Source organism: Oncorhynchus tshawytscha, linkage group LG20 (genome assembly GCF_018296145.1).
Source record: "Oncorhynchus tshawytscha isolate Ot180627B linkage group LG20, Otsh_v2.0, whole genome shotgun sequence".
Lineage (NCBI taxonomy): Eukaryota > Metazoa > Chordata > Actinopteri > Salmoniformes > Salmonidae > Oncorhynchus > Oncorhynchus tshawytscha.
The window spans coordinates 25,328,265-25,340,712 of record NC_056448.1 but is presented as its reverse complement, the minus strand read 5'-3'; the positions used below and the strand labels follow the sequence as shown (position 1 = coordinate 25,340,712).

The 12,448-nt window shown below is 44.6% G+C and overlaps 1 protein-coding gene across 2 annotated transcripts in view; it reads right to left on the bottom strand.

Moving 5' to 3' along the window:
* Positions 1 to 3,028: 3,028 nt before the first annotated feature.
* Positions 3,029 to 12,448, bottom strand: part of LOC112219942 (syntaxin-binding protein 1) — a 46,566-nt gene continuing 37,146 nt past the window's right edge. The window contains exons 14-20 of one of the 2 annotated variants that reach the window (XM_042302399.1): positions 11,917 to 12,055; positions 11,339 to 11,448; positions 11,029 to 11,130; positions 10,810 to 10,895; positions 9,254 to 9,408; positions 7,837 to 7,998; positions 3,029 to 4,851 (exon numbers count right to left, since the gene is read on the bottom strand). In XM_042302399.1, the coding sequence (XP_042158333.1) occupies positions 7,886 to 7,998; positions 9,254 to 9,408; positions 10,810 to 10,895; positions 11,029 to 11,130; positions 11,339 to 11,448; positions 11,917 to 12,055 (705 nt within the window). In that variant the 3' untranslated portion in view covers positions 3,029 to 4,851; positions 7,837 to 7,885. The remainder of the gene's footprint in view (positions 4,852 to 7,836; positions 7,999 to 9,253; positions 9,409 to 10,809; positions 10,896 to 11,028; positions 11,131 to 11,338; positions 11,449 to 11,916; positions 12,056 to 12,448) is intronic. The other variant, XM_042302400.1, reaches the window with a different exon arrangement.

Genomic DNA, 12,448 nt, shown 5'->3' with positions numbered 1-12,448 from the left:
TTATTAAGTAAGGCTGATGTTGGTTATAACCAGCTTGTTACTCTTGGCCATGAACTGCAGGTACGGATGAGTCACCTGAGTGTCACACTGTCAGAGACCCATACACACTGAAGTTGTACAGCTGACGTATTATGCATTTGACACAACCCTTTTGATACAAAGCAGAGTTTTTCTGTTCAAAAACAATTACACACGGGTTGTGGAGACACCGCACAACTCTGTTGTATCACAAAAATATCATTTGTATCACAAACAACGTGGCGCCGGAAGAAATGGCGCAGGAAGAAATGGCAGCAGTTTTACGGGCGCCCAACCAATTGCGCTATTATGTGGGTTTTTTCGCGTTATTTGTCATTTATTTTGTACACAATGTTTCTGCAACCGTATCTTATGGCAGAAAAGAGCTTCTGGATATCAGGACAGCGATCACTCACCTCGGATTAGACAAAGAGCTTCTGGATATCAGGACAGCGATCACTCACATCGGATTAGACAAAGAGCTTCTGGATATCAGGACAGCGATCACTCACATCGGATTAGACAAAGAGCTTCTGGATATCAGGACAGCGATCACTCACCTCGGATTAGACAAAGAGCTTCTGGATACCAGGACAGTGATCACTCACATCAGATTAGACAGATTTTTTCTACAACAAACAAGACGCACAAGACATTCTCCAAACACCTGACAGGACAGCGACATCACACGTTATTTGACAAAGGAAGAGCTTCTGGATACAGAGGACAAAGAGCCGGATGCCTGGTCAGGACCCAAAGAGCGACTGGAAGCTGCCGGACAGTCAATACTACTCGCCAACGTGCAATCATTGGACAATAAACTTCTGGATATCAGGACACGAATATCCTACCAACGGGACATTAAAAACTGTAATATCCAGCGTTTCATCGGAATTGCCTGAAAGAGCGACATGGATATTCAGCAGCGGGACTACACGCTGCAAGATAGAACAAACGAGGGGGGCGGTCTGTGCATATTTGTACCAACAGCTGGTCACGAAATCAGAAGTCTCAGATTTTCTACGCCAAACAAGAGTATATTGTGATAAATTCAGTTAACACACTTGCCAGGAGCCGGCTATACGTTTTTGTGGCTGTTTATTTACCACCACAGACAGATGCTGGCACTAAGACCGCACTCAGTCAGCTGTAAAAGGAAATAAGCAAACAGGAAACCACTCACCCAGAGGCGGCGCTCCTAGTGGCCGGAGACTTTAATGCAGGGAAACTTAAACCAGTTCTACCAAATTTCCATCAACATGTTAAATGTGCAACCAGAGGGAAAAAAATTCTAGATCACCTGTTCTCCACACACAAATACACGTACAAAGCTCTCCCTCGCTCTCCATTTGGTAATATTATAGATCATTTAGGCTAAAAACAACAAAAATTATTACTGTTTGTAATAATTTGTCAACTGGGCTATGTTCTCAAATAATCGTAAGGTATGCTTTCGCCTTAAAGCATTTTTTAAATCTGACACCGTGGTTGGATTCACAAGAAGTTCATCTTTAAACCTATGTAAAATATGTTTTGTTTTCTGAATTTTTATAATGAGTATTTCTGTATTTGAATTTGGCACTCTGCAATCTCAGTGGATGTTGGCCAGATGGGACGCTAGCGTCCCATATACCATAGAAAGGTTAAACAGGTCAACATACACAAGGCTGTGGGCCCAGATGGATTACCAGGACGTGTGCTCTGGGCATGTGCTGACCAACTGGCAGGTGTCTTCACTGACATTTTCAACATGTCCCTGATTAAGTCTGTAATACCAACATGTTTCAAGCAGACCACCATAGTCCCTGTGCCCAAGAACACAAAGGCAACCTGTCTAAATGACTACAGAAGTGTAGCATTCACGTCTGTAGCCATGAAGTGCTTTGAAAGGTTGGTAATGGCTCACATCAACACCATTATCCCAGAAACCCTAGACCCACTCCAATTTGCATACCGTCCACAGATGATGCAATCTCTATTGCACTCCACACTGCCCTTTCCCACCTGGACAAAAGGAACACCTACGTGAGAATTCTATTCATTGACTACAGCTCAGCATTCTACACCATAGTGCCCTCAAAGCTCATCACTAAGCTAAGGATCCTGGGACTGAACACCCTCTGCAACTGGATCCTGGACTTCCTGACGGCCCAGATGGTGAGGGTAGGTCGCAACACATCTGCCACGCTGATCCATAACACTGGAGCTCCCCAGGGGTGCATGCTCAGTCCCCTCCTGTACTCCCTGTTCACCCACGAATGCATGGCCAGGCACGACTTCAACACCATCATTAAGTTTGCAGACGACACAACAGTGGTAGGCCTGATCACAGACAAGGATGAGACAGCCTATAGGGAGGAAGTCAGAGACCTGGCCGGGTGGTGCCAGAATAACAACCTATCCCTCAACGTAACCAAGACTAATGAGATTATTGCGGACTACAGGAAAAGGAAGACCGAGCACGCCCCCATTCTCCACGACAGGTCTGTAGTGGAGCAGGTTGAGAGCTTCAAGTTCCTTGGTATCCACATCAACAACAAACTAGAATGGTCCAAACACACCAAGACAGTCGTGAAGAGGACACGACAAAGCCTATTCCCCCTCAGGAAACTAAAAAGATTTGGAATGGGTCCTGAGATCCTCAAAAGGTTCTCCAGCTGCAACATCGAGAGCATCCAGACTGGTTGCATCACTGCCTGGTACGGCAACTGCTCGGCCTCCGACCGCAAGGCACTACAGAGGGTAGTGCGTACGGCCCAGCACATCACTGGGGCTAAGCTGCCTGCCATCCAGGACCTCTACACCAGGCAGTGTCAGAGGAAGGCCCTAAAAATGGTGAAAGACCCCAGCCACCCCAGTCATAGATTGTTCTCCCTACTACCGCATGGCAAGCGGTACCGGAGTGCCAAATCTAGGACAAAAAGGCTTCTCAACAGTTTTTTACCCCCAAGCCATAAGACTCCTGAACAGATAATCAAATGGCTACCTGGCCTAAAGAATGTGATGAGTCTTTTGTCCTTGTAATGGAAGCCAATTTATTAGACAGCCTTAGTACATTGGTACACATGAAGTATACTTTTGTTTGTGCTTCAACACTTGCAAATATAGAATCCCAATAAGTTAAACCGGTTTAGGACAGACTTATGTTTCATTTATTAATATTTCTTCCCTCTGACAAATAACTTGGATATAAATTAATTGAATAGACAGTGAAACCTTTACAACAGCAACTGATAATAGAAAAAATGAAATTAATTGTTGGCATAACAGAAAACGCATAGTGCTATCAATATACAATCTGTTTTGCCAGGCAATAGAGAGGAAAAATGGAGAAATAAAATGATAGAAATATTGGGGTTACATTTTCTTTGCAAAGCCATTCACCATTGGAAGAGTTCAAATGTACCAGAAGATAAAACGGACAGACAAACAAAATATAGATATTCATTATTTTCCCTGTTGACCACTACAGCTACAGCTAAAACATCACAAACACGTGACTTCACATTGGCATTTTTTAAAGGAAATCTTTTACTACTTCACAGTCAGAAACATCACCAGTCAACAGTGGGACACTAAAACATCAACATATGGCATATACACAACACACTACTCAGTGCATGACCCGGTTAAACATTTTGATACTAACCAATGATAAGACTTACAATGTGACAGGATACAATACTGAAATACAAATCGGCCCTTTATGATTATTCTTTAAACATCTGCAAGCAATGGCCTTTTGACACTCAACCGTGAAATCTCTCCAGAGAAAAGGAAAAGGATGTGGTGAGTAAATAGTTCCAGTCTTATGGCTGGAGGAAGGATGCTTCTACCATTCTGTAGCTATTTACAGAGTCCCGTTTTTCTCTATCATCAGACCTAGGGTCAGTTTGGCTGTTTGTTAGTCTAACTCACAGGTAGCACTGAAGGATCTCTTGGGTTGCTTGTTCTCAGTATTGCCATACTAAAGGATATACAGTAACAGTCCACACAATGTTCAGGCATGCTACCAGGGATGGAAATTAAGCTAGCCTGCTAGCCTATGGCTAGTACTTTTCAGACCGGGCTAGTAGAAAATGTGCCCAACTAGTCCAACGGCTAGTGAAATGTTGTATTTTCAAATATCGCATGGCACAGATTTTGGACTAGTAAAAAATTGCGGTCTTCTAGCCTGGCTGGTCAGTGCCCAAAATCCTTAGGTTCCATCCCTGTATGCTACTGATACAAATGTCTTGACCAGCTAGGATTCTTCCCCCTAATAGGACAGGGATGAGTTATATTGCATGTTGAGTGATATGATCTTACTGCATTGACTTTCCTAGTGCCAACCAACTCCAGTAAGGCATCCCTCCTCCACCCACTACCAATAAAAATCACACCAATAAGATAAACTGAGGGAACAAACAGAGAGAACCTCTACGTTTTACACATTCTAGCAGGTTTCATAGCATACAATATTACATTTGGTACTTTCAGTTTCAAATGACCTTAGTTGATATTTAAACATTTTTTAAGTAGGTTCTGCTATTTGCATCCATTGTAAAACATGAGAATACTTGCAACATGATTTTACTTCTGTTTCAACATATATTTTTTTCACCAATGCTATCATTGTTTTATATTCTTATTCTTCTCGTGCAAGATGAGATGTTTCCACAATTCATGAAGGATGACTGGGAGGATGACTGGGAGGATGACTGGGGGATGTGTAGGGTAGAGGAAAGGAGATAGATGGGGTCGGGTGGTTTTAGCTTGCTGGTTCCTCATCTGGTTTGTTCATGGTCTTGAGCTGTTCCAGGAGGGCGGTGGGGGTGAAGACATGGGTTGATCCTAGAGAGGTGGACAGATACGCAGCAGAGGAAGCACACAGACAGAGCATTATATTAGAGCTGCCCAAACATAAGCCTGCTAGGAAAATGTGTTTTCAGCTCTTGCTCTGAATGCTTAGATGAAACCACTGTATTCTTGAGAAAAAAAAAATGTTGGAAATAAGATAAACATATACGTACAACCAAAAAACTTGAAATCATAGTCGATAGTCAGCATTTGGAGAATGTATTGGTTATCATTATTGGTTATCATACGATGTGTGGGCTATTCACACCTTTTAGAGTTTGAAAGAAGATTGGTGGGGTAATGGACTGCCTGCCAAAAACGCACATGCACAGACATCACAGAGCAGGCAGGATTCTGTGAGCTGCAAAGCACTGGTGGTAGAACCCTGTGACCACACCTATTGGAGAGTGCAGCCAACCAGCTGTAAGCTTGTGCATGTGACCTAAGAAGCTTTTATCACAGTGCATGCAAACATCAGCAATATGAAAAACCTGGTCAAAACGCTGCAAAAAAAAGAAAAGCAGATTTCAGTCCAACCGTTCTCTGATTGGATGACATCAGGGAAGTAATTTTGCCTATGCTTGTGAATGAAAATGTGAAATTGAAAGCTAAACACAACAGCACCACCAAAATATGAATGAGCTGACTTTTTCATAGCTGAAGACACATTTCGGACACAGTATAACTCAGGAGGTATAGGATTGGAGTCAACCAAACATTTGTCCATCTAGTTTATCACTTTGTCACTAAGATGTTGAGTGTGTCAATGGCTTACCCTCCATCTTGGACAAACCAAGGTCTTCATAAAGCAGACCGCTGGACCAAAGTTTTGATTTACTCCCCATACCTACTCAACAGTTTAATCAGTAGTATTGTTATTCTTCATCGGTTTGTTTCTAAAGGAAAGCTGCATGTTTCTGTCATATTGGCTCAACAAGGAAGACGCATAGGTTTACCTGTTGCTAGGTAGAATTCAATTAAAGTTCAGTAAATCTAATTGGCCCTGGCAGTTAGGCCTTTCTAGCTGTGGCATGACAGCCAATCAGGAGTGGTTTATCCCAGCATCAATAGGCATAGACAGAGACAGGAGAGGAAGAGGCAAGTCCATCTTAAGTTGGGTCACCATGGGGATGCAGGCATCATGGGTGTAAGGGAGTGTGGGGTGGGGTGGGGTTGGGGTGAGCACTAGTCACAGATCAACTTTGGACTGGCCTTGCCTGGTTCTCTCCTGTCTCTCAGCGTCTGAAACACACAGCTTTGCAGGCCTCTGGCCAGAAACACAACACTTTGATACATGTTGCACTCACTACATATCCAAATACCAGATAACAGAAACAAACTGTTTTTTTGTAAATAAACAATGGTCATTTTGTGCTGGAAGTATTGAATGTGGCAGTATGTGGTAAAGAGTCCATACTGCACAGTGATCGATACTAAGAAAACACCAAAACCATAAAACCAAAAGTTGTTTGAAAAGGATATAGCTTTAGCAGATAAGCAAGAACGAAATGGATGTCCTTTGCTAATGTGTTGAGGAAAACTCACTCAGGAGACAGCTTAAAGGGACAGTGCGAGACTGGCAATTAAGCCGTTTTTCTACTTACCCAGAGTCAGATGAACTTGTGGATACCGCTAGCGTACCTGTTGACTTCCAGTCGTTGTGCTAACATTAGTTAGCATTGGCTTGCGAAACTACCTCTAACTTCCTTCATACTGGACACAAAGACATAAAAATTCTATCCACTAGTTCATTTGACTCTGGGGAAGTAGAAAGAAATGACTTCATTGTCAGAATCTCACACTATCCCTTTAACAAAGTGTGCAGGAAAATATCTTTGACAGTGTGGGGAAAATCTTACTTACTTAATTAAACAAAATCCCAAAATTAGGCAGTGATGTGGTAATTGATCATATTGGTGTTCGAAAAGTAGACCTATGATGTGCTTTTATATTCCTGTCTTTATGTCCCAAAACCCATATTGGTCTACTATTGGTTGACTATGCTGTATGGGCAACATATGGTGTTGCTAGGGGGAAATATGGAGCTATATGCGAAAGAAAGTGAGGGGGGAAATTGTGAAGTCTTTTTATGATGTGTGGCATCTTTTCTAGGTGCTAAAGCATATCGAGTGAACATCGCTACATTCCCAGTGTCAGTGTCTGCAGAGAAGCACAGTGTCTGAGGGAGTGGAGATAGCAGTAGGGACATACATTGGTGTTCTCTGCAGATGACTCGTGGGCCATGTAAGCATGCATGTGATGTCTGGTGGACTGAGAGAGCGTGAAGTGGAGGAGAGGGGGAGAAAGTTGAAAAAAAGAGAGAACGAAAAGAACGAGAATCCTTTCTTGAAATCCAACATCAACTCAAGGACCTATCCTGTAAGAAACCACTAAATCAAGTTGATTGTCTTGAAGGTGTTAATTATAAAAAATAATTAGATCGTAATAATAAAGTAGAAAAAGATGGATCTCGGGGGTAGATTAAATCTGCGCCAAAAAAGGATTAATTCTGGGAAGTAGGGTATGAAACAGGCTGAGAGGGCCCTGAGGGCAGAGAGGGCGATTTAATCCACCCAGCTGAGATGATGTGGAGGTGGAGAGGGGCAGCAGGGATGAGGTCAGGACCCCTGTAGCAAGGCCAGCTCACACAGGCTTCACTACCTGAAGGCCCAACAGACAGATACTGCAACACATGCCGATTCTATCGGTCAGCAGCATGGCATGGCCAATCGCTATTGGCTGTGGGGGTCACCAATCACACTGTATCACACTGTATCACGCTGTGATTGGGTGTTGGCCTGCAGGAGGTGGAGCTTGAGGTAACTGGGAAATGCAGTGAGCCAGGGACCAGACAGCCATCCCTGAGGGTAGGGGGGCGGAGTTTAAACAGTACTGAGTGTAGTAAGAGGAGTACGGAGGGGAAAAAAGCCCTTGTGCTGTGGGGGTTCAGAAAGGGCTTCTTTGCGCAGCTGCCTTTACTTTGTCAGAGTGTGATTTCTCTCTCCCTCCCTCCCTCTCTCTGTCTGTCTCACTCGTCTGAGCCTGCGTCTGGCTCCTCAAAGGACACCCTAGTGGACTCTCGGAAGTCAGGGTGCTGCAGGTCCGTTAAGAATTTGATGGGGGTGATGGTGTGGGTGGAACCTGTGGAGGAACAGAGGGCGCTTCACGCTCATTTCTCATCACATGCCATGCCTCCCATGCCACTTTCTCTCTTCTGCCCCTTCCTTGCCATCTCCAAAAGAAGGGGTTAAACACACCACTGCACAGTACCACCCACATACTGGACATACACACACACACACACGCACACGCACACACACACGAAACCCAGATGCACAGAAAAAGACAGGGTGTAGCTGCAATTCAAAGACAACAGTGTTTTTAGACAGAACAAGACTGAATCCAAAAGCAAAAGCATAGCACAGCAAAAACAACATAGGAGACACCCCCTCCCTTAGGACTGGCTGACTCGACAGACAACATTCAATGAACAGGGAACACATGTCACCCAAAAGGGGTTTAAACATATCACAGGTGGCATTCCAGGTAATTGTTCATCAGAAACATAACGTTTTCCTCCATCTAAGTTGCTAGATATAGCACTAAGTCTAGCACTAAGTCTAGCACTAAGTCTAGCACTAAGTCTAGCACTAAGTCTAGCACTAAGTCTAGCACTAAAAAAAAGTGTTGATTGCTTCAATAGGCAAACTAGGGTCATGACATAAGCTTACGCTTAATTAACCTTTACTGACTGGGATTCATGGTGTGGGTGTATGGGAGTTAGAAAGCGAATTGAGGTCAACTATGTTGGTGTGTGGATGAGTCAAAATGTTCATGAAGTACGGTCGAGTGCGGTAGACGCTCAAAAGAGAGAAAGATTATCCGGATGACTTCTCTGCTTCGTTCTTCTTTATTCACTTGTGGTCAACACAGTGGGAACAGAATACAGTTACATTGGCACTGATGATGGCAGACACATGTGTATTCATGTTCTGCTGTGCTGACCACAATGAATGAGGACAAAACAGAAGTAGCTAATGTACGAGAGTCAGTCAGTTAGTGAAGGACTCCCATTTCACAATCTACGTCCTAGCCCCCATCCCTAAAGCACCTTGTGTAGATCTTGAAAAGAATTGTTTAGATATCAGCCATTCCACCTAGCCTATCAGAGGGCATTGTGGACATATTACCATATTGTGGCTACCTATCCAGACTTTTCAGACCTACAAGTACCCAGAGGGAGGGGCTATGTGTCCATTTGAAATGAATCCTCATTCTTGCATAAATGAAAGGAATCCGTGTGTTAATGTACCACTAATGTCACACTCCCTACGGAGGAGTCCCTCGTATCCCCCCTCGGCCTGCGCCCAGTGGCGCCCCCCGGTGTCAGACTCACCAATGATAGCCTCCCACTTCCCGTTGGCCTGCGTGACCTCGTAGGCAGAGCGCATCTCGCTGAAGGACGCGCCTCCGATGATGAAGACCATGACGCGCGGCCCGGTGCGGTACTCGCCTGGGGTCTTATTCTTGTGCCAGTGGCCATAACGGGCACTGCCAGGGAGGGAGAAGCACAATCACAAGGGTGGAATATCACAGTCTTACTATTTCAACACTGCTGTACTGGGTTAGGAATGAGTCTATCTAACTAGGAAGAGAGTTGGAGAGACCTGGCTAATCTGACCCACCTGTCTTTGTTCCAGGGTCTGTCTCCAACTGAGTCAATAACACACACCGCCACCTTCCAGGCCGAATACATTGCAGACATATGCCAGATCTCACAACGCCTGGATTACATTTACAATTTCGTCATTTAGGAGAGCCTCTTATCCTGAGTGACTTACAGTTAGTGCATTCATCTTAAAATAGCTAGGGGGGAGTCATGCGCAAGTGTTATAATGTATCAGCAAACCACATCATATGATATAGCAATCTGATGCCTCCCTGCACAGTCTAACGTCTGTAATGTAGTCAGTCTGGATTGCAACCAGTGTGTGTGAGCGTGTTTGGCTGTGTTTCACCACACCTCGCACATGGATGTGCTCATGTAACTGAGCCTGCCTTTGGATTCCCAGAGCTTCTTTCCCAATAAGTCAATAACATTGGAGGGGGAAATGACTGGTGGATGTGGCTCACATTCTCAGCAGCACAGATCTGATCAATGCGCACACAATGAAGGTCAAGAGGGGATAGGGATATGCAGGATGCAGGGGTCAATGTGTCAGCACCCTCTCATCATTCCCCAGTGCCCACAACACCATCAATCCTCTCTCCCTGTGGTAGTAGTGTGAGGGTCAGATACCTTGGCTGTGTCCCAAATGGCACCTTATTCCTTATTTTGTGCATTACATTTGAACAGAGCCCTCTGTTGCAGTACTGTTTGTTTCATTAAATGCCCTCTTCTCTGTAACAGAATATGTGTTTAGTTTCACTGCTCTTAGTCCCGCCCTTTTTCTCTTCTACAGCCAATCAGAGTATTGATCTCCCCTCCCCCTCGGAGCTCAAATTACTATTAATCTACGACCCTCCATTGTTTGTAATCTCAATAGTGCTACTATACTGCAATACATTCCAGTGACTATACTGCAATACATTGCAGTGACTATACTGCAATACATTCAAACTCCCAGTACCACAACTGTGGTAAGCTAGGTAGTGTGCATGATAACTATCTTCTATAAAACTGAGCTTATCAACAATGCAGTTGGCTAGAGAATGATGCTCTTTTCCCTGCCAATGTCTGCTCTGCTTACATAAAGCACTATACAATTAACATTTTTATTGAGCTTATCAACAATGCAGTTGGTAGAGAATGATGTGTGTGTGTGTGTGTGTGTGTGTGTGTGTGTGTGTGTGTGTGTGTGTGTGTGTGTGTGTGTGTGTGTGTGTGTGTGTGTGTGTGTGTGTGTGTGTGTGTGTGTGTGTGTGTGTGTGTGTGTGTGTGTGTGTGTGTACCTGACTGCAGTGCTGCTGAAGGAGGCAGAGGAGCGGGTAGAGATGTAGGGGTAGTGCTTGGTGTCCAGCTTATCTTCAATAACATCCTATAGGGATGACAAGGAGAGAGGCAGAGCAAGAGAACGGTTAGAAAATACACACTAAAGACAAGCTGGGATGGCCAGAAACCCACACACACAAACACACACACACAGACTATGTGAATGTCCAGTAACTGACCTCCATGATGTCCTTGACCAGTGGTGTCCAGCGAGACAGCTGATAGGTCTGCGCACTCACACGTTCCTTCCTGTCCAGCTTCTTTCCTCTGCGAAGGGTGGACTAGAGGAGGGAGGAGGAACATGGGGTGAAGAGAACAAAGGGATAGAGAGAGAGGCAGAAAAAGAGAGAGAGAGAGAGTATGGGCAGGGGAGAGATATGGTATGTAGTAGGTGTTGAAAAGGTGTTGGTGAATCTATGCCCTTGATTGCAGCTCCAGGAGGGACGGAAGAGGAGGCTGGATAGACAGAATGTGGAAGTGCTGACTCACATCTGTGATGATGGGCACACCCAGGTGGGCCATGTTGGTGATGATCTCACTGTCCTCAGGTGGGATCTGAGCATGCTGGATGAGCTTGTTCAGATTCTCCTCCGTGATGCCTACCCCACAACACACCACAGGTTGTTAAGCTCTTATAGGTTACCATTAAACCATCATTTATACCCTTTGTTTACCACGCAAAATGGAGATCCTGCATCGTTGGATGAATTACAAATTGCGCCGCTGCACACATTTGTATATTGATACGCAACTACTGCCAATTTGTATATTGATACGCAACTACTGCCAATTTGTATATTGATACGCAACTACTGCCAATTTGTATATTGATACGCAACTACTGCCAATTTGTATATTGATACGCAACTACTGCCAATTTGCACAGCTTGCATTACGTTTGTATGTAGGGTTTAAAATAAGCTTCAGGAATAAACAAGAAAATCTGATCCTAGATCAGTTGTTAGGGTTAAGGTTGTGTTTGAGGCTAGGGTTGAACTGGGATGTGGACATGAAGCTAGGGTTAGGGTAAATGTTAGGGTTAAAGGTCAAGCGTCTCTCAATCTCACCGTTCTTGAGGAAGATGTAAAGGAGGATGATACGGATCTTGTCGTGCGTGGTGACATTGGCATCCAGCAGGATGGGCACGATGGCCCTCATGGGGTCCTTGATCTTCTCCCCCTCAGCGTCTGTACCCATGGCCAGGTCCTACGTGCCAGAGACAGAGAGGAGATTAGCGATACATCCCATAGCACCCTATTCAATATATAGTGCCCTATATAAGGAAGTAATATGTAGAGTCAGAATGGCTCATAGGAGCAGGAGCCTATCTCCTGTTTCTGTAGCGTGAGGCAGCTTGATGTACAAGTACATTCCCTGGACAGGACGCTAGTCTATCGCAGGGCCTTACCCCCAATCCCCTTAATGCTGAGTGCCAAGTAGAGGATTCATCAGGTCCTATTTTTTACAGGTATGGCTCGGTTTGGGATCGAACTCCCAACCTTCCAACATCAGGGCGGACACTAACCACTAAGTTCATTATAGTGCCCTAGAATGAGTCTCTTCTCTCATCCTCTCATCCCTTTCCACCTCTTACATCCC